This window comes from Vipera ursinii (assembly GCF_947247035.1).
Source record: "Vipera ursinii genome assembly, chromosome: Z".
Lineage (NCBI taxonomy): Eukaryota > Metazoa > Chordata > Lepidosauria > Squamata > Viperidae > Vipera > Vipera ursinii.
Genome location: NC_139517.1, coordinates 33,986,197 through 34,008,649, shown reverse-complemented (window position 1 = coordinate 34,008,649; position 22,453 = coordinate 33,986,197). Strand labels below are relative to the sequence as shown.

At 40.3% G+C, this 22,453-nt stretch overlaps 1 protein-coding gene across 1 annotated transcript in view; it reads left to right on the top strand.

Moving 5' to 3' along the window:
* Positions 1-11,676: 11,676 nt before the first annotated feature.
* The window catches only part of GPR179 (G protein-coupled receptor 179), a gene marked incomplete at its 3' end in the record, with an annotated part of 50,165 nt that continues 39,388 nt past the window's right edge, over positions 11,677-22,453 (top strand). The window contains exons 1-2 of the mRNA XM_083378970.1: positions 11,677-12,452; positions 19,375-19,483. Of these exons, the coding sequence (XP_083235096.1) occupies positions 11,692-12,452; positions 19,375-19,483 (870 nt within the window). The 5' untranslated portion in view covers positions 11,677-11,691. The remainder of the gene's footprint in view (positions 12,453-19,374; positions 19,484-22,453) is intronic.

Genomic DNA, 22,453 nt, shown 5'->3' with positions numbered 1-22,453 from the left:
ATTGATTAGATTTGCCATATGCTATGCATGACCCGACATTTTTTTTAAAAAATTGGAAGGCTCAGCTTGTATAAACACAATGCCATAGCAGTTTCTGGTGTTTGCTTTTGAGAGTATGTTACTCTGAACCTTTTTTATCTATACTATTTTACTATCATTATTCCAAGTTCAGATGAATTCTGAGTTTTACAAATAAAGGTTTTGGTTCATGGATTGTACTAAACTATGATAGACCAGTTAATCTGATTCATCACAACAATCTAAGCCAAAACCAAATGAATCATTTTTTGGCTTAGCATAATAGATGAACTCAGCCTAAAATTAATGAGACCAAAATACTTGGAGGATCACATCTACTCATAATTTCCAACTGTAATATAGTCAGAAATTTCAAGGGATGGAAAAAATAGTTGGAGGAAAGAAAAATGTCCATATCACTCAACATAAACTTAATGATGTTTTACTGCATTAAGCCTAATTTTGTGGGTTCACATGATATCCTGCACCATAGGATCTGTGTTCAGATAATACAGTAGGCAAAAAATATAGTTGACTATCTTGTGATTAAAATCCTTTAAATGACTATACAATTTAAAGATGATGTAACATTGGAAAATATTTTTTGTAAATCCAGAAGATAGAATAGGATAAAATGAAAATAAAAAGGATTACAACTAAATATTAGCAGGAAGTCCCAGAAGATATTTTCATAATAGAACAGATTGCTGGAAATATTGTGGAGTCCTTAAAGATTTTTAAACAGGGGTTGAATTGCCATCTGTTGAGGATTCTGTCATTAATTCACTACCCTTTCCATATTTTGCTAAAAGAATTCAAGATGTTGCTCCTTTACCAGTGGCCGGTGACCTCAAAACCTACATTTTGACATACATTTTAGGAACCAAGTTTCACGAAATGAGTGCTAAGGTAGAATGGTCAGTGGGCATTGTGGGAAATAGTTTGACAAATTAATCCTGGCATCCTGGCAAAAATAACCCCTTTCTCCTATTATTCTAAGCCTAGTCTTTTATATAGTTAAAGTAGAAATTGATAAGAATAATGACCTTTATACAAGTGTTTTTCAGGAACTAATTGGAATGAATGTTTCTCAAATAGATAATTCATTTATAGGAATGGTGCAGATAGCAGGACTGCAGCTGACTGCTCTATAAGGATGTAACTACTAGTTTTTGGTATGGTATAACAGTGTCTCTAAAAGCCTCTGTGAGTTAATTCCATGATAAGATATCTAAATAGATAGAATTAATTTTCTTTTTTCCAAAAAGGCTCTTCCACATACAGGTGGTTCTCATTTAAGGACTACTCATTCATTTTGCACTTGCAATGGCACTGAACCAGTGGTATTTATGACTGGTCCTTGAGGGTCCAGCCACAACAGCATCCTGCAGTCCCAGGATTGTCCTAAGCAAAATCAACAGGGAAGCTATTGAGAATTCGGAAGACGTGATCTTGGAAGACATGAGGTCTTTGCTTAACAATCCTTACAACCCTCACTTAATGACAACAACCAGGACTGCGGGAACTGCGGTCACAAATGGTCATGTGAGGTTGCGCTTTACCACTTTATTGCTTAGCGACAGCAATTCCAATCCTAATTGCTGTTGTTAACCAAGGATTAGCAGTAATCCTTTTTATATAACAGTGTAACAACATTATATAAATAACTATAGGAGCAGCACTTTCCAACCAAATGCGTTTAGGAAGAAATTAATATTATGTAATTATAAGACTGAAGGGACGCGGTGGCTCAGTGGGTTAGGATCCTGAGCTTGTCGATCGGAAGGTCAGCAGTTTGGCGGGTCGAATCCCGAGTGCCGCGTAGCAGAGTGAGCTCCTGTTACTCGTCCCAGCTTCTGCCAACCTAGCAGTTCGAAAGCACGTAAAAATGCAAGTAGAAAAATAGGGACCAATACGGTGGGAAGGTAACAGCGTTTCGTGCGCCTTTGGCGTCTAGTCATGCCGGCCACATGACCACGGAGACGTCCTCGGACAAGCGCTGGCTCTTCGGCTTTGAAACGGAGATGAGCACCGGCCCCTAGAGTCGGAAACGACTAGCACGCATGTGCGGGGGAACCTTTACCTTTACCTTTTAATTATAAGACTTGCCAACTAGACGTATGATGTCATAGCTGGAACATTTTGCCTGATTAGACTGAGTAACTGACATTGTTTTCTTAGAGAGGCTGGCTTTCACTTATCATTCACATTCTATAAACCTGGGAGATTTGTGTATGTATGTCTGTGTTGTTTTTTTTTCTATTTGCCTGTGTGTGTGTAGTAGATGGAGTACAGTGAAGTGGCAATTTCCCAGGAAGAAGAGAGCACATTCTAAGGAGGAGGGGAAGACAAGAGGCAAACATCTTAGAACTGGAACAGAAACATAAGATCCATTAGAATGAGAGTAGTATAGGTTAGTCTGGCAAGATTCCATCTGGTGTGAGCAAATACAGATAGTCCTCAACTTAAAACCAGAACTGAACCCAAAATTTCTGCTGCTAAATGAGACAATTGTTAAGTGGGTTTTGGCCCATTTTATGACCTTTCTTGTCACAGTTGTTAAGTGAAAAAACTTCAGTTGCTAAGTTAGTGGCACGGTTGTTAAATAAATCTGACTTCCCCATTGACTTTGCCTATCACCTGGCATGTACTAATGACGATTGCAGTGTTCCAGGATCATGTGATCACCTTTTGCGAACTTCTGATAAGCAAAGTCAATGAAGAAGCCAGTTTTACTTAATAACCATGTTACTAACTTTACAACTACAGTGATTCACTTAACAATTGTGGTAAGAAAGGGGGTAAACTCACTTAACAACGGTCTTGCTGAACATCATAAATTTGGGGCTCAATTATGGTCATAGGTTGGGGACTATATCTGTATGCATTTGTTTATAGAGAAGAGATAGGGTACGGGAAGAGATCATTTGTTGTATTTTAAGAGAAGTCAATGTTACTAAAATTATTTATACTTACAATGAAGTTGGGAAGTCACTTGTTTATATTTTCTTTTTCTTTACTGTTTTTTTCTTTTCACTTTCTTTTTCTATCATTTCTGTACCTTTTTCTTTTTATTCCTTTATTTATTTTAGTTTGCATTGTTTATAATTGCACTGTTGCAATTATAACCTTTAATAAAATTACTTTAAAAGTTTTGTTGGAACTTTACTTATTAATCAATCATATTTTATAGCAAAGCCAATGTACCCCTTAGCTACATTTCAGAATCATTTGCAACCTATCAGTTAAAATGTTTAGGACGATCTGACTCTGACTGGCTTCAACCCCATGTGCAATAATATGCAACCTGGAAAATCACTCCAACCAAACATAATCCTCAGAAGAAAGACAATTTCCTACTCTGTCTGCCAAATTCTTATAAGGATTACTGCAGTGATGCATGATAGATAGTATGAGCCTCTTAATGTATGATATAAGCTATTATTATAAATTTTTCTTTCTAACACATTCTCTCAAACACAAATCTAAGCATTTTAATATTTCTATCATAACCCTTCCTTTTGACTAGAGTTTGACACTTTAGCTGAGGTGTAATATGCTTTTAACAAGACACAATGCAATTTGATAATGTAATTCCCATCCAAAACACATACCAAGTGATAACTGATAGGTTGTGACAGTTCTCATGCAGATTGGAAACAAAAGTAATGTGATGAACTGTGTGTTCAATTTTTTGTTTTGCAAATGGAAAATAGAAGCCAGTAGCTTTTGGGTAAACACTGTAATACCTAGCATAATTATGATTAATCTTTGTATAATAGAAACATAACTGCAGATGAGAAGGCAATAATCCTAGCCCACTAGTTCAGCAGCTGTCTCAGGTTAATGGGATGGATTTCACTAAATGCAGTTGATTTTGAGATCAGAATGTTTGGGTAAACATGGAGATAAGCTTTAAGAGATATTGATGGTTAAACAGAAGAAGCTAAACTTTCAATTGCCTTAGAGATTATGTCTCCTGCCCTCATCTCTTTTTTCTATTACCCATCTTTACTACAAGTTGGAGCTATAGCTGAATTTGCCAGCAAGCAAAGCTATAAGTTCAATATTTAATTAGATAGTTATTTAGTTATCGAAATTATATGGTTGCCCATCTAACAGAAAGTGACTCTGAGCAGCATACAACAATCCAATAAATAAAGACACAGTTATAGAAATATAAAACATTCATTATCTAAAGCCATTATATAGTAATCATTAAACAGTATTAAAGACTTTAAAAACAAAACTAAGATAAAAAGAAACTAATAGGCAGGTGAATATTAACAGTAAGGGAGCCACCTTACTAATTAATCTATCCCCTGAAGTCCCCAGGCCTGCTGGCATAACCAGGTCTTGAGGGACTTTCAAAAGGTCAGGAGTGATGAGGCCCACATCATCACGGAGTGAGAAGATTCCATAGTGCAGGCAACATGACGGAAAAGGCCTGCCATCTAGGGCACACCAAATGAAATTCCCTAGAGCAGGGGTGTGAAACCTCCGGCCCATGGGCAGGATGCATCACGTGGAAGTCATGCCCACCCCAGCAAGGGGAAAAAAGTCACGATACGTTGTGACATATCACGTGACATGGCGAGTTTGACACCCCTACGGTTCCTCAAACAATCTGATCCCATGCCATATAGGGCTTTAAACGTCAACACCAGCACCTTGAATTGGACCCAGAAACAAACTATGCAGCTCACATAGCAAAAATATAATATATATTCCATCTGAGACACACATAACTGAAGTTTTCAAATACTCCTCACGGATAGTCCCATGTAAAGCACATTGCAATAGTCTAACCAGGAGGTGACCAGGGCATGAGTGACTATGAGTAGGGATTTTGATCCAGGAAGAAGTGCACCTATTGCACAGTACAAAGTTGTACAAAGATTCTCCTAGCCATGATTATCATCTCCTAATTGAGCAGAAAGCATTCTAAAAGCCCCCCCCCAAAACCTAAAGCCACTAAGTCTTGCCAGGATCCAGTTGAAGCCTCTTGTCTCCCATTCAGAATCTCACAGCCTCCAGTCATGAAGACTTCCACAGCATTCACCAGGGGCAGAGTTGTACAATTGGATATTATCAGCATAATGATGATACTTAATCCCATCTGACAATGAGCTCACTCACAATTTCATTTAATGTTAAATTAGAGAGGGATTCCATAAGAGGGATTGAGGGTGGAAACTCTCCTCCCCAATCCCCACTAACTGGAATTGATCTCGGGAAAAGAAGATGAACCAGCACAACACTGTGCTAACCAACCCCAATCCTTTGAGTTGATCTTGAAGAATAACATACTTAAATTAAGCAGTATATGTTCATCTTGGAGGTCTGGAAACATTTGCTTCTAAGGTCTGTTATAGAGTACAATCTCTAATTTGTAGTTCTCCAAAATAGTATTCATTTTAGGCATAGACAACACAGTAACAGCGGATCTTATTTAAAGAGCTATGCATGTTGGGAAGTAACCTGGTGATATTTGTAGTCATTAACTGAATTTTACAATTTACCGTGTTATATAATCACAGCCTATAAAATAAATAAACCTAGCAGCAATATGGGGAATTCAAAAGACCATTATGGATCAAGACACATGCCCTTGTCATGCTCAATAAGATTTAAAATTTAGCCTCTTTGTTACAGCTTTTCATTCATCCATCCATTCATTGATTATGTGCCATCAGGTTGGTGTGGACTTTAGTGATCACACAAATAGATTCTTTTCCATGACAATCCGTGCTTGATCCAGCCCTTCAGGTTTTCCAATAGAGTACTCATTGCTGATATAACTGAGCCAACCCACCCTGCTGCTGGTCATCCTCTTCTAATCTTTCCTTTCATCTTTTCCAGCATTAGAGCCTTCTTCAGAGAGCTAGGTCTTTGCATAATCTGTCTAAAGTAGGCTAACTTGAGCCTGCTCATTTGTGCTTTAGATTAAAAATATGGGCTGATTCGTTCAATGATCGATTTCTGGCCAATCAACCATAGTTCAGGCCAGACTTGGGTCTGACCGCGCGGGGGGAGAACGAGGGGTCGTTGTCTCCGGGGCTCATGAGCGGGTCGTGGGATTACCAATTCCCACGATGGGGAATGGCAGCAGGCGGATAGACAGGGGGCCATATCGTTACCGGGAGCGCCGTCTCCGCTATTTGCAAGCGGTGGGGCGCTCCGACCCTCTGCTTCTTTCCCGAGGTTCCGGGAGCGAGGATGTGCAGCCTCCTGAGCTCCGGCTGGTGTACCTGAATGCCAGGTCCGTGGTCAACAAAGCTCCCCTTATTAGGGATTTAGTCGAGGGTGAGCATGCGGACCTGGCTTGCATCACGGAGACTTGGTTGGGCCCAGAGGGTGGGGTTCCTTTGGTTGATCTTTGCCCACCAGGCTTCCGGGTGCTACACCAGCCTCGAGCTCAGGGTAGGGGTGGGGGTGTGGCGGTGATCGTTAGGGAGACCTTATGTCCACGGGAGACCACCGTTCCTCAGATAGTCGGGTGTGAGTCTCTCTTTATGAGATTTGGCTCTGGGGCGCAGTTGGGCTTGCTGCTCGTGTACATTTTGCCTAGTCGCGTAGCGGCAGCCCTGCCCGAGCTGCTCGATGTCCTCTCAGGGTTGGTGGTTGAGTTCCCCAAACTTATAGTTTTGGGAGACGTCAACCTACCATCCCTGGGAGGTTCATCTGAGCTTGCTCGGGAGTTCATGGCTTCCATGACGGCCATGGACCTGACGCAGGTAATTTCTGAGCCAACTCATGAGGGAGGCCACACCCTTGACCTGATTTTCTTATCTGGACGGTGGTTGGATGATCTTGGTGGGGGCTTTCCATTTATTATGCCCCTGTCATGGACCGATCATCACCTCCTGCGGCTGGTCTTCCATTTTGCCACCCCTCGCCATGGAGGTACGGAGCCAACTAGATGGTACCGCCCCAGACACCTAATGGATCCTGAGAGATTCCAAGCGGCGCTGGGGTCTCCACCTGCCTCCATTGCTCACAGCTCGGCGGATGCCTTAGTGGAAGCCTGGGAAAGGGCAGCCACTGAGGCACTCGACCGGGTTGTACCCTTGCGGCCCCTGACCCGGCGCAGATCCCAGCGAGCTCCATGGTTCTCCGCGGAGCTCCGGGAGATGAAGCGTCGGAAACGGGGCCTAGAGAGCTGCTGGAGGTCCAGCCGATCTGAACCCGACCGATTGCGGTTAAGAACCTACATTAGGTCTTATCTCGCTGCGATGAGGGAGGCGAGGTGTAATTACTTCTCCACCCTCATCGCGTCCGCAGACAATCGCCCGGCCGCCTTGTTTAGGGTGACTCGCTCCCTTCTTAATCAGGAGGTGAGGGAGGATCCCTTGCAGGGTCGTGCCGAGGAGTTTGGTCAACATCTGTTGGATAAAATCGCTCGGATTCGGACCGATTTGGACTCCAGCTGGGCAGAGTCTGACGATCAGGACACGGGCGGTCTTGTCAATGTTATCTGGGAGGAGTTTGATTCTGTGACCCCTGATGAAGTGGACAGGATTATGGGGAAGCTGAGTTCCACCACATGCTTATTGGACCCGTGCCCTTCTTGGCTGGTTTACGCAGCTAGGGAGAGGACACGAGGCTGGCTCCAGGCGGTTATATCTGCTTCTTTGAGTGAGGGTTATTTCCCCACCGTCTTGAAGGAGGCGGTGGTGAGACCTCTCCTCAAGAAGCCTGCCTTGGACCCATCTGTATTGAACAACTTCCGTCCTGTCTCCAACCTTCGCTTTCTTGCGAAGGTTGTTGAGAGTGTGGTGGCGCATCAGCTCCCTCTAGTCCTGGATGAAGCGGATTATCTGGACCCTTACCAATCGGGTTTCAGGCCCGGGCACAGCACGGAGACGGCATTGGTCGCTCTGGTGAATGATCTCTGGAGGGCTCGGGATAAGGGATATTCCTCTGTCCTAGTCCTATTAGACCTCTCGGCGGCTTTTGATACCATCGACCATGGTATCCTGCTGCAGCGTCTCAGGGGATTGGGAGTGGGAGGCACAGTTTTTCAGTGGTTCTCCTCCTATCTCCTGGGACGCTCGCAGTCGGTGTTGGCAGGGGGGCAGAGGTCGACCCCTAGGACTCTCGCTTGTGGAGTTCCTCAGGGGTCGGTCCTCTCGCCTCTCCTGTTCAACATCTATATGAAACCGCTGGGTGAGATCATTCGTGGTTTTGGAGTTGGGTATCGTCAATATGCTGATGATACCCAACTTTTTATTTCGACCCCAAACCACCCCAGTGATGCCCTCGCTGTGATGTCCCGTTGCCTGGAGGCGGTTCGGGTCTGGATGGGGAGGAACAGACTTCAACTCAACCCTGACAAGACTGAGTGGCTGTACATTCCGGCTTCCCGAGACACCTGGGATGTTCCACCTCTTTCTATGGGGGGTGAGCTTTTACCCCCTGTGGATAGGGCTCGCAACTTGGGAGTCCTCCTAGATTCACGACTCACTTTGGAGGATCACATAGTGGCCGTGACTAGGGGGGCTTTTGCCCAGGTTCGCCTGGTGCGCCAGTTGCGGCCCTATCTGGACCGGGAGGCCTTGTGTACGGTCACTCATGCGCTCGTGACCTCTCGCCTAGACTACTGTAACGCTCTCTACATGGGACTTCCCTTGAAGACTACTCGGAGGCTCCAACTGGTACAGAATGCGGCCGCGAGAGTTGTCTTGGGAGTTTCCCGGTACTCCCATGTTACACCTTTGCTCCGTGAGCTGCATTGGTTGCCAGTTGTCTTCCGGGTAAGGTTCAAGGTTTTGGTTATGATCTTTAAGTCCCTACATGGCATGGGTCCGCGATACCTCGAGGACCACCTGCTGCCGGCATCGACTCCCCTCCGCCCTGTGCGCGCCCACAGAGAGGGCCTCCTCAGGGTGCCTCCTGTCAAGGAATGTCGACTGGTGGCCCCCAGGGGGAGGGCCTTCTCTGTGGGTGCTCCGGCGTTATGGAACCAACTGCCGGTCGAGCTCCGGATGGCATCAGACCTCCGATCCTTCCGTCGCGGGTTGAAGACCCATTTATTTGAACTAGCGGGTCTGGCCTGATGGGGGTACTTGGGTTTTTTATTGGTTTGTTTTATTATTCTAGTTTTAACTTGGGCATTAATTTAATTATTTTTTAATGTTTGTATTGGTGTTTATATTTATGCCCTGTGAACCGCCCTGAGTCCCTTTGGGAGAAGGGCGGTATAAAAATCTCAATAAATCTAAATCTAAATCTAAATCTTTGCTTTCTTGACTGCCTATGGCATACTTGCAAGTCCAAACAAAATTCTTCCTATCCTGCTTTTCCAAAGTCCAACTTTCACTTCCATAGAGAATCACAGGGAATTCCACTGCTCGCACTATTCTTTGCATGTTTAGACACATCACAGCATCTGAATTATCTTTTCCAAGGCCTTCACAGCTGCTCTACTAATTGCTAGTCTCCAGGGTATTTCTTGACTGTTCCATGTCTGAGCCATTTGCTTTGCACATTTCTCTGTTGCCACTCAATGCTGCCAAATTCTTTGCCCTTAATCCTACTCTTATAATGTAGGCAGTGTTTGCTCATTTGTTTATTTGATTTACAACCTATCTTTCCATTCAAGTATGGCCTCAAGGCAAACATCACTAATTAAAATGTGGGATAGAAAAAATACCAAATATGTAAATAAGTGGATTAACTGTTAAAAGCCTATTGAAAGGAATGTAGTCTTTACAATTCTTCAAAATGCTGAGAGAATAAGATCAAACAGTATCCTGGGAAGTAAGTTGCACTGAATGAAAAATGAGAAGGTCCTTCCATTGGTATCAGAAGTGACTCTCTGATACAGAGCAGCATCTTCAAAAGGACTTTTCCTGCAAATCTCAGTTGCTGCATAATTCATAACGGAAGAAGCAGTACCTCTGATAAGCAGGACCTAAGCCATTTAGGATTTCAACCATTTAAATCTTAAAATTCAAAACTGGAGACTGCTACTGCTCTGATGAAAGTTCTCTTCCCTTAATGCCAGCCAACTACCCATATATACAATAGCAACCAAAGCAGAGTCAGCAATGTTATTTATGATTTGATTGAAATTAATTTACCAAAACAAGATGTTTGGATTATAAATCCAAAAGTTATTTTGTGAATTATTACTATTTCATTTTTTTCAGTTATTATATAAATTTTTGAAGAAAATAAAATCAACAGCTTTCATCAATTATACCGGTAGCAATTACAACATGCAAACAAATATAGTACTAAAATACATTGACCCTAATGTATTGACAGTAAAACAAAACAGTGCTCCAGTAATGTACTATTAAGGTTCCATGTGACAAGATTAAAGGAAAATAGAGTATTATTATACACTGTGGAAAATTAACCATGTATATGTACAGCAGTAGTCCATCTCTCTCTCTCTCTCTCTCTCTCTCTCTCTCTCTCTCTCTCTCTCTCTCTCTCTCTCTCTCTCTCTCTCTCTCTCTCTCTCTCTCTCTCTTGTCTGTCACTTTTGATGAGTCCAAAAGTGAGTTGGTCCAAAACTAAGCTATGGCACTGGGAAGTGTCTGTAGGACTATATCCTGATGCAGTCATAATTTTCTTTGTATTACACTCCTTGCAGTTGCTTTTTTCTCTCATCATTTTCTGTTTACATTCTTGACTTATTTCAGTATGTAGATAACAATAGAATACAGCATCCATTTGAAATATCTCAGTCCTTGTTCTCTTCTCTTCCTCCTGTTCTCTTCACATTCCTTGTCCCTAAACAGTTAATTAAATTTAGCAGCATGATAGGAACATCAGTAGGCAGTAGGTGACCTTATAAATGAATATCATGGTGTTAGTCAAGCTGATGAATGGAAGGGGGGGGAATAAAGGTGGGGAGGGGAGAAGAAGGGAAGAGAAGGGTGAGGTGGAAAGACAAATTTCCTGTTGCCATGGTACTCCATGCAGGATTTGGTTGCTTCTACTACTGTCAGACCCAGATTTCCTAATGGAAGTAAAGTGAGATAGAGATAGACTGAGAGAAAGATTCCTTTCCCTTCTCATCTTTCTCTCTTTCCCTCCCTTTCTCTCTTTCTGGCCTTAAACAGGATGTTTCTATTTCAAGCATTAGCAAACAAGGCTGTGGACTGAGCTCTTAGTATGTTTGTGTATGTGAAATGTGTGTGTGGATCTGCAGAGATTTAAAATCCCATGCATATAATAGTAGAGAGGGAAAGGAGGGGGGAAGTGCCAGCAGCTGCTCATATTGTGGTGACGTCTGCTCCATCACCAGTTAGTGACTTGGTGAAGATATAAGGGACAGCAAAAAATAGACGGTGGGAGACAATGAGAAACTCCTGTAAATTATAAAAGGAAGCAGGATACTATTCAGCAACTGTTCCTTGGGGACATTCATTTAACAGATTGACTTGCTGCTTCTTTGATTCTCATGCCTTTATTCCTCTATTTTCCGACCATCTTGACATTTCCAGCAGATACATCAGGAGTTCTCAAGAGGACTTTTCCATGGTTGAAATGATTTCTGTTGGATGACACAGTTATTTTCTACACCTTTGCTAAACCATGACGGCTTCTTTTCTTCTGGGACTTCTTATTTGGTGCTTCCATCTCAAACTCCTACAAGCAGCCGAAATCTTCCAACAACAACAGCAGTCGGCTCCACCCAAAACCAGGACACCCAAAATGAAGGAGTGGATGCCTTCATCTTCATCTTTTTTGGTTTCAGCTTTCACTTGGGTGCCTACCCTTAATTCGGAAAAGGCTGAACCTGAGGGATCAGAGGCAGCAATGGCCTTCCTGTACTCTGGAGATGCCCTGAGTCTCTCACAAGTCAACTGTACCCAGAGATTTGAAATGAGGGCTTTAGGGAAGGACTCTCGCCCTCTGCCAGCCTTATATTCCTATCTACGCAGTGCTACTGACACCTTGACCCATGCCACCAATTTCCTCAATATGGTCTTTCAGACTAATGACATTCGGGAATCCAGTGTGAAAGAGGATGTAGAATGGTACCATGCCTTGGTGAGAAGTGTTATAGAAGGGGATTCTCAGGTTTACCGAGCCATATTGACTTTTGATGCTCATCCTTTGTCTTCCAAGCCCCAGATGATACTTCAAGCCACGAAGAGGAATAATGAGATCTTACTTCAAGATCTTTCTGCCTTTTCAGAGAACCTAAGGAATTTGACTTGGGAAAATGAGTGGTATAATTTCTTCCGGTCCCAAAGGACTCCACCACTTTATAAGAGAATTCTTAACAATGACCTGAAGACGCTAGAAACGCCCAAATGGAGCCAAGGAGATAGTTATGTGATGGATCAGGGCTATATCAAATGGTCATCACCTTTCCTGGAATGTGAAGATGGAAAATTCTTGCCCACCTGGATGGTTACACTCTCCTCTTCTTTCTACGGCCTCAAGCCTGACCTCAATCCAGAATTCAAGTGAGTGAAAGACAATAGTGATAAGGGATGAGATTTTGATCCAAATCACATAGGATACAGGAGATCCAACACTGGATCTTCTCACATTAGACAAATACTGTATAAACAGTTGTTAGGGAACTGGGCAGGGAATAAGTCAGATGGAGAATGTGGAGAGAAAATTTATCCAATACCCTTCTTGGTGGGGCTGAAATTTACTGTTACCATCATGCATAGACACTAAATATATTTATCACTATCTATTTATTGCTAAAATACGTATTCTACTGAGAAGCTCATCAGGATTTGCAAACAGCTGCTTACAAAAATATTGCAGAGTTAAAAAAATAAATTTTATCTCAGAACCTGCTATTAAAAGTAAGAATAGTAATAACAATAATATGTATTTATATAAGCATATGTAAAGTACTTTGTTTTCATGGTTTGATAATCATTGCTTGCCCTTCTGCTGCAATAGTTTAGGTTAATCTCTAAAATAGAAAGATATGTTCAACTTGTCTAGTGGGGAAGCTGAGCTGTGATGTCTTAAAGGCCAGTTGCAGTAATGGGTTGTACTTAAACATAATGAGAAAGCATTCAGTGTATATTCAGAGGCAGCTTTTTATGTATCCTACAAGATTTTCCATATTCCAGGATAAATTCCTAAAAAATGGTATCTCAGTGTCTGGAATCTCAATCTATCCTTCACACCCAGGTTACGAGATTGGCCTGGAAGGGAGAGAAAATATCTTGTATTCAATTTTAGCATTTATTCCTTATGTTAAAGAATATTTTAAATTCTACAGATATTAAAATTTGATATTAAATAAGTATGCTGTTAAGTACTTTACAAGATAGGGTCTTAACTAAGACCCAAGAGCTTAGCTGAAGAAACAAAAGTCCCATCTGGAAGAAGACCCTGAATGACAAGAGATGGAATGGGCTGTAGCATTTATCAGAAAGGATTTCAGAAGCTACTTATATATTTTCCTCCCAACACAAGGTACTATTCTACAGAAGTTTCTGTTTACTTATATTCTATATATAAAAGAGATTTTTAGGAGAACTAAGGAACATCCTTTTTCACAAGTCTACTTTGTTATTACCACATTATTCTTTACTAACCTGATCTGTGTGTTCAAAAACTGCTTCAGTCTATTAAGGTTGATAAATCCATTTGCACAGAAATAACTTAATCATACTTTACCAACAACTACCATACTTGACTGGATTCAAATTAAGGTAAGTTCACACAATAGACTTAAGTGGTGTCTATCATAGATTGGTTGGTTCACCAAAAACATAACTAATTCTTTTTAATTAGATATGGAGGAGGACAGGGAGAAGACTTAAAATGTCCTGAGTCCACAATCTCAATGGTAAATATCTTAGAAACCACCAGTTTAGTGTGGAATGCTAGATTCTGAATTGTTATATACCAAAAATAAATTATAAGTGCCTGTCAAGGATGGTGAAGATGATGTGCTGAGGAAACACATCCTGTTATACTCCACAGAATGAGCTTCCTTCTAAGAAGGATTTTTGTACACATTAAGAAATTGTACATTTCCCCTCAATTCCGAATTAAAGGGGATATTCCAAGGCTGCTTTGGGTTAAAAAAAAGATGTGTTACATCTTTCACATAAATAAGAACTAAATTTCTTCAGATTCTGCTGATCTACTGAAAACAGTCCAGAAAGGCTATTTAGAAGTCTAAGCAGATCTTATTTTGAAGGATTACAGTAGTTTTCATTATAGGATACTACCATAGCCTATTTTATACAATCTCACAGCCGGTAGAACAGGATGAATGTCCCTACTTTGCAACTGATCCGCTCAAGTCTACAGTCACAATCTGTAGGGTTAGCTATAGTTTAATTGTGGCACCAGTTTTGCACTAACAACTAACATATTCAAACAGCTGTCACTGGTTTAGCAAAGATAACTGTTAATGTCTTCTGTAAATATCTACTAAAAGGTAGTTTTGAACTAGACACTTTAAATAATTGTGAATGGTTTGAATTAGATTTATTTATTAATTTCTCATAATGTTCCAAAGTAGCTGCCTTTCAGGGTACTGTGGGAAATACAAGTGTTGATTCCACCCAAGAGGCCTAGAGTTGTTCTGAGGGAGAAAACATGATTGGATGAAAAATATTCCAAGTTCAGATGTCTTGTAGCCCAGGATATGGTAAATCAGTCTGAGACACTGCAAAAGCTGACACTTGTTTAACAATGATTGTGTCAGTACAAGACACATTGCCATGGTGAGCTGAACTTTGGTTTATTCACTTAACTTTATTTTATAGATTCAGAAGACATTCTGAATTATACGCTAAGTATAATGGCTGGATTAAAACAATACAATAAAATCGGGTTAGCTAGTTGGAGATTCAATATGTCATTATAAACATAATTAATATTGAGGTAGATATTCTAACAGGGACACAGTGGCTCAGTGTGTTAGGATGCTGAGCTTGTTGATCAGAAGGTCGGCAGTTTGGCGGGTCAAATCCCAAGTGCCACATAACAGAGTGAGCGCCTGTTACTCATCCCAGCTTCTGCCAACCTAGCAGTTCGAAAGCATGTAAAAATGCAAGTAGAAAAATAGGGACCACTACGGTGGGAAGGTAACGGCATTCTGTGCGCCTTTGGCATCTAGTCATGCCGGCCACATGACCACGGAGACGTCCTCGGACAAGCGCTGGCTCTTCGGCTTTGAAATGGAGAAGAGCACCGACCCCTAGAGTTTGAAACGACTAGCACACATCTGAGGGGGAACCTTTACCTTTACGTTTTTATTCTAACTTGGTATGAAGAGGGCTACAAGATTTGGGCTTCAAAATCCAGATGATCACTTGACAGCAACACCTGTAACATTTGGCTGCCCTCTTTGCTGCTATTCATGTGAATTTTTGCAACCCCCAAGATATAACAAAATTGTATATGCTCCTTCTTATCAAATAATTCAAAACTGAGATAAGCTTATTAAAAGTACAATAGAATTTCCTTAATTTTTGTTTTATGTATGTGTATGTATATAATTCTATCTATCTATCTATCTATCTATCTATCTATCTATCTATCTATCTATCTATCTATCTATCACTGAAACACTGACTACTTCAGTGTGACATTGTGACACATTAAGTCATGTTGTAGATTGGCTTACCATGTTTCTCAGATCCGTGAGTCCCATAATCACGATCTGGAGCTGTGGCTGCTTTAGACCAGTTAATCTAATCATACTATGGTGTGCTACATTCAAGGATAATAGATGGTTAAGCAGACATTATTCTTCCAGAAAAACAGGGAAGCTGAGCTATTATTTTCAATGAAATGTATGTAATCAGTCCTTGTTTTGAGAAACAGGGTCAGGAGAAAGTGTATTAACTCTCTGCCACCCTGCTCACTTGAAGCTTTACAGACTGTATTGTTTGTTCAATAAACAAATTAGGAAGTGCACAACTGGGCAACGACAGGCAGTAAGGTGCAAGTGGAATGATTAATTTGATCATCTTTGGGATGATCAGCAGGTTAATCCTAGATTTAAAACAAACATAAGTTAATATACTAGTCCTGCTGCATTCTGGTGGTTAATGTGTGTAATTTACAAATTAGGCAGGGTTGAAAAGATCTCTACAAATGATACCAGCCCTGACCATACCATGCCAAAAATAGGCAAATGCTAAAAACAATTTCTTTTCCCACTTATCCCATGGATTTATGAGCCACGTGAAGCAGATGGTGGGGAGACCGGTATTTGTGAAATGATATTTTAGATCCTTTATTCAGGATTGACCTTGTAGTAACAAAATGGGGAGAGAGAGTAAGGAAGGCAAACATCTTTTCAGGAAAAGGTGTTCTGAATTTTATTTCTATCAACTCTCCTATGAGAAGAGTCCCTGCTTTTTTAAAATTGTTACTTTATTTTAAAAAATGTATTTTTAGTTTAGGATTATTGACACAATCCTAAACAGTTTTGATAAATTTGTATTTGGAAAGACATGTTGTAACCAAGCAACAATAATGCTACTAATAATGCAGTCATTATGAATTGTCTTCAGAAAAACATATTGGCTGCATTTTTATACATTTATCTATTGGTAATAACTACAATTTATAGAGTTACTCTAGTGCAATTGTATAAGTTTACATAATACAGCAGAGACTAATGTCATGGACTGATCTATACAAAATGCTGTAGGCTAAAATCTGTTTGCTCACTTTATGATTCAAAGGGAGAATTTGTATTTCATATTGAATTACAAATTAAACACAGGTAGGTCTTGATTTATTACAATAATTCAATCCGAAATTGTTGTCACTAAGTGAACCAGTCATAAAGGATGATATCACATGACTGCACTGCTTAGTAAGGACCTATATGTGACTCTGACTTTTGAATTCCTGCCAGGTTCCCCATTGACTTTGCTTGTTGGAAGCCAGCAGGGGAGGTTGACAATTGCAATCATTTGACTGTGGCTTGCTGTGACATAGCACTTGTGAACTGCATGCTAAGCACCTCGAACACAATCTCATGACCATGAGGATGCTGCAATGGCCAGAACTGTTGTAAATTTAAATAGTTACTGAATCAGTGATCATAATCCATGGACCTTCTGTTACTGCATGTTAGCTTCATTTGAATTTGAATAAATTGAGCCTCTATATGGCAGGGGTCCGGAGTACCTTAGGGAACACCTGCTGCCGGCGTCAACTTCCCTCCACCCTGTGCGTTCCCACAGAGAGGGTCTCCTCAGGGTGCCACCGGTCAGAGAATGTAGATTGGTGGCCCCCAGGGGGAGATCTTTCTCTGTGGGCGCCCCGGATCTATGGAACCAGTTACCGGTTGAGCTCCGGACGGCGCCCGATCTTCGCTCCTTTCGCCGCGATCTGAAAACATACCTGTTCGAACAAGCCGGCCTGGCCTGAGGGGGGATTGGTGGGGTTTTTTAGTATAATTTTATTGGGTTTTTTTATTAATGTATTAACTGTTTTTATGGGCATGTATTTAATTATCTTTTAATTTTTGTAACTCTTGTTTTATTCTTGCCCTGTATACCGCCCTGAGTCCTTCGGGAGAAGGGCAGTATAGAAATATTAATAAATTAAATTAAATTAAAATATATACTTAGATTAAAATTCATTGCAACATGTGATCCTCCCCTCCCAGGTTGAATGGACTATAATTATGGTAGCACAAGAAAGCTTATTTTATAAATACAGCCAGGGTACTATACAGAGAAATGTGGTTTGCTGAGTTTTATCTTACTTATTTATTAAATTATGGCCATCTATCTTTCTTGATGACTTTAGGAGGTTAACAGTTAAAAACAATGTAAACAATAAAATAAAACTACAAATTAAATAAAAGTAGCCTAACAAACATCCACTGCAGGTTCCAGAGCTAAGAAACAGTTTTCAGAAGTAACCCAGTTCCAGATCATGAAGGGCTTTAAAGTAAATACCGGCAAGCTGAGTTCTACCTGAAAGCTTTCTAGTAAACAGTGCAGTTCATGGAACAGAGGTATTCCATGTGCTGAATAAAGATGCCTGTAAGTGTCCACACCACTACATTTTACCCCAGCTAAAACTTCCAAATATTCTTCAAGGGCAGCCCCATGTACAGCATATGGCAGTAATTCAAACAAGAGGTGACTACGGAATGAGTGACTTTGAGCAGTGCCTTTCAGTCCAGGAAAGGCACAATTGATACACGGCCACCTGCTCTTCCATTAGTAGTTGTGAATCCAGAAGAACTCCAAATTGTGCATATGATCTGCCAGGAGCCGTGCAATCCCATCTAAAACAACAGATGGAAAGTCCACAAAATCAGGAGGTCTTAAAACCCCAAACCACTTGGTCTTTATAGGATTGAACTGAAGCCTGTTGTTCTCCTTCCAGACCTGCACAGCCTCCACACACACCAAGGCAGGACTCCACAGCATCACTCAGACAGCACATGTTAGAGATTATAACTAAGTATCATTAAACTACTGATGAAATCTCTCATCCATAGTTAAATCATTTTGGTATGAAATGTGATCCCAATCATAGACTTGTTGTCATAGATCATTTATTTAATATACAAATTGGTCTATGATGAATTATTGCTTTTTGAGATCACACATGTTCATACAAATAATAGAACCAATTTGATTGAATATAAAACAATTCTCTAGGTTCGCAACAGCTTATGAAATCATCAGGCAGGATATATAAATTACAGGGTTAATCTATTAGAAAAACACAATATAGCATCACAACATATGGACCCTTTAAACATCTTTACATGATGCAATAGACCAGTGTGAAAGAATGCACCTATTATACTGTACTGCCATTCTACTTTCTGTAGCTAGTCACTCTTTAACTAAAAGTGTCCTGTATTTTTATGCTTTTACTCTCTGCCTTGCTGAAGGTCTTATCCATGTGCATTAGCGAAGCTGCTGTGCTCTGATATAATGCAAAGAAAGAATCTGAAGGCAGGGAGAAGGCAAGAAAGGAAACCAAAGTGCTAATATAAAGTTGTCAAATTTTTCTGTTTCATACTGGGGGTTTTCCTCTAAAGAGTTGAACATACTTACCGTATTTGGTGATCATGGGAATAATTGATGCAAATCCTAGGTTACAAAATCTAAGGGCTAGTGAAGCTCCATCCCAAATTCTGTGTATTATCTTCACTTTTCTAATTTAAAGCAGCAGCAGTATTAAAGATGTGCTGTATATAGTTAGGATCAGTTCCATGCTTGCTACCTCCTCAGATAGGATATTATTTTGCTCATGCACATGGATTGTTCATCAGAGCAATTCTTAATGCATTCCAGCCAATGGCAATGTCATCTGCAGTGATTATATGGTTCCATATAATCAAGTACTAGAATTGTTGAATTCCTTCTCTCCCAAAACATGCTAAAATCATAACCTTATCTGTTCCAGAGGGGTCATGAGGCTGGATGTTAAAATTCAAAATGTTGATATAAACCAGTGTGCCACTAACGAAGGATGGTTTGCAAACACACATCAGTGTGACCTCAACAGCACCCAGGTAAGGAGAGCTTTGGAGCTCTGCTCCCAGCTATATTATCATGTCAGACTGTGAACTGGAGGGTCTTCCCTATTATTGGGCCAATCCTCTGGAACCATCTTTCCAGACATCCCTATATAAACATCACTATATTGGTGATGGAAAAGGTGTGTTTTCCAGATGTTACTGAACTACATATTCCAGGTGCCTCAGACAATGGCCATAATGTTGAGGGATGGCCAGTTTCATTTTAGCAGTATCTGGAGGACAGATGTTCCCCATCCCATCTAATGTTCTTATTTAGAATTGTGATGTAATAGAGCTATGTATACTTTAAAAATAATTCAGAAAAAGGATTTTGAACTCCACATGAGCACAGGCCCAGTACTTAACTGCTGAGCTTATATAGTGTTTTGTTGTTGTTGTTTACAGGTAGTCCTTGACATGTTATAGTAAATGAACCTGGCAATTACAGTCATAAGTAGTGATGATCATAAAACAGGTCATCATGTGACTGTGGGATGCTGCAAACTTCCATAAATGTGGGGTGGTTGCTGAGCACTCATAATGCATTCCTATGACTAAGGGGGGTGGACACTGTAACACTGGGCTATAAGTAGCTTTTAGGAGGGTCCATCATAACTTTGAATGGTCACTAAATAACAACTAACGTGAGGAATATATATATATATATATATATATATATATATATATATATATATATATATATATATATATATTTGGTCATTCGGGTTTTTTCGCACGTAGAATTGGAGGTATCAGGGCGACGTTTCGATGAAATCTCATCCGTCATCCTCAGGCTGGTGGCTTCAGCTTTGTTCTTCTGGGAAGAACGTTCTTCGTCCCAGAAGAAGGAAGCAGAAGCCTGATGATGACGGATGGGATTCCGTCGAAACGTTGCGCCTACACCTTTAATTCTACGCGGGGAAAAACCCGAAAAACCAAGGATCCATATATATATATATATATATATATATATATATATATATATATATATATATATATATATATATTCAGATAGATAGATAGATAGATAGATATTCAGATTTTTTATAGACTAAAACACAAATCAAAAGAAAAAAGAAAATATATAAAGAAAAAGATGCAAGAAACAAAAAAGAGAATAAAAAATATAAAGAAATGTTATGGCTTGCAATCTTCTTTTCAACAGATAGTTACAAATTTATAATCCCTCCTCCCTCTTAGATATTACACAAATCCTTTCAGCCTCTCACAATCTACATCTTCCTAAATCTTCAAGCCCATAAATCACCATGACATTTCTTTCTTCTTTCAACAAGAAATCCATACAGCATAAGGTTTCCAGTCTTTTAGAAAACTTGTAGGGGTTTTTTCCTCTGACCAGGCAGGTCAGTTTTGCCATTTGTAAGAATTATGGCACTTTCAGAATCCATTCCTCCAACTATGTGGATTTCATTATTCCTCCATGGGTTTTGTGGTGCTTTTGGGAAGGAGGAAGAATGATTGTTGCACTTGCCTTCAACTCACTAAACCAAGCCCATATTTACAGAGATCATGACTGTTCCTACCCTCTCAGTTTGCATCCTGTATAATTTGAAGCACTACACAGCTGTCGGCTGTTCATTAAAGAATCCCGCCACTTCTCAAGCTTCCAAGGGAGTTTGAAAAAAATTGGTAACTGCTTTAAGGAATTCACTCATTAAGGTTAATAACCTAAACTGCATAAATGTACTGTGCAAATATGTAGAGTAGCCATCAAGAAGGTGCTCTCTTCAGAGTAGACAGGAGAGAATTAACTGAATTCATAAAAAAAAGTAGAACAGTATCTAAGATCAACTTTAACACGAGTGTTATGAAGTCCGCTTATGCTGGCTGGGGAATTCTGAGAACCAAAGTCCACACATCTTAAAAGTTGCTGAAGTTGCATAACACTGTCTTACATAAGGAACATTTCTTTTCAAATTAACCCTAATTTTACATCTATAAAGATTATATTTAGAGAAGTATAACTCCTTGCTGATGTTCATAAATTCTGCCTTCATTGCTAAAAGAAATATTAATGGGGTGTGGCAATTTGTCATTTTTACAATGTATTTGTCTAGCAATTGTTTTAAAAATTGATTTTTTTTTCCATTTTCACTGAACAGGTCCTCCCGTTCTTATGATTTAAAATTCCTTGCAAAAGTAATTTCCACTTTAAAGCTGAAAGCTATAATTATCTGCAAAAGTTCAATTTAAAACTGGAATATTTTCTTTTGGAATCGAGATTTCCTGCAGAGCTTACTCTAACATTCCAACATTAAGAGGCTAGTTTTCTTGGATTTCTGTTTAGCCTTCACTTCTCTTTCTTTCTCTGAGCAAGCTATACAGCCCAGCTAGCACTGTCCCAGTCAGCATGACTTTTCTTCCTCCATTATTGCCTTCTTCACAATCTTTTTCTGCATCCCTGCTTGGTCTGTTTTTTTCCCTTTTCCTCTAACCTCCCCACATTGTCCATCCCCACGCATCTCACTGCTGACACATCTGCCACGTTCAGCTGTTCTGTACGTTTGCAGCCCTTGTACGTTTGCAGCCCAGTAACGGGCATATCAGCAATGAAACATTTTCTTATGTGTGTTTCATTACGAGTACTGAACACAACTTGCAATGAATATTGATGGGCTAGGTCTTCCAGGCTTATAGACCAGTTAAACATAAAGAAAGGAGTGGGGTGGGTTACAAAGTTTTTAAAAATGAAAGTAACAGTTTAATTTTCACTGAGGTAATAATACCTTGAGCAGGTATGTTGTCACCTGCAAATCTTTTAGGCATTTCCAAAGCTTGTCATGACTGAAGGATTCCTTGAAGTCAGTAAAACAGATGAAGATATTCTTTTGATATTCTTGAGATTTCTCATGATCAAGTATAGGCCTGCAATATAGTCACAACTGCCATGACCACTTCTGAAGCCAACTTGAACATCTGGTAATTTCCTTTTGATGATCAGCA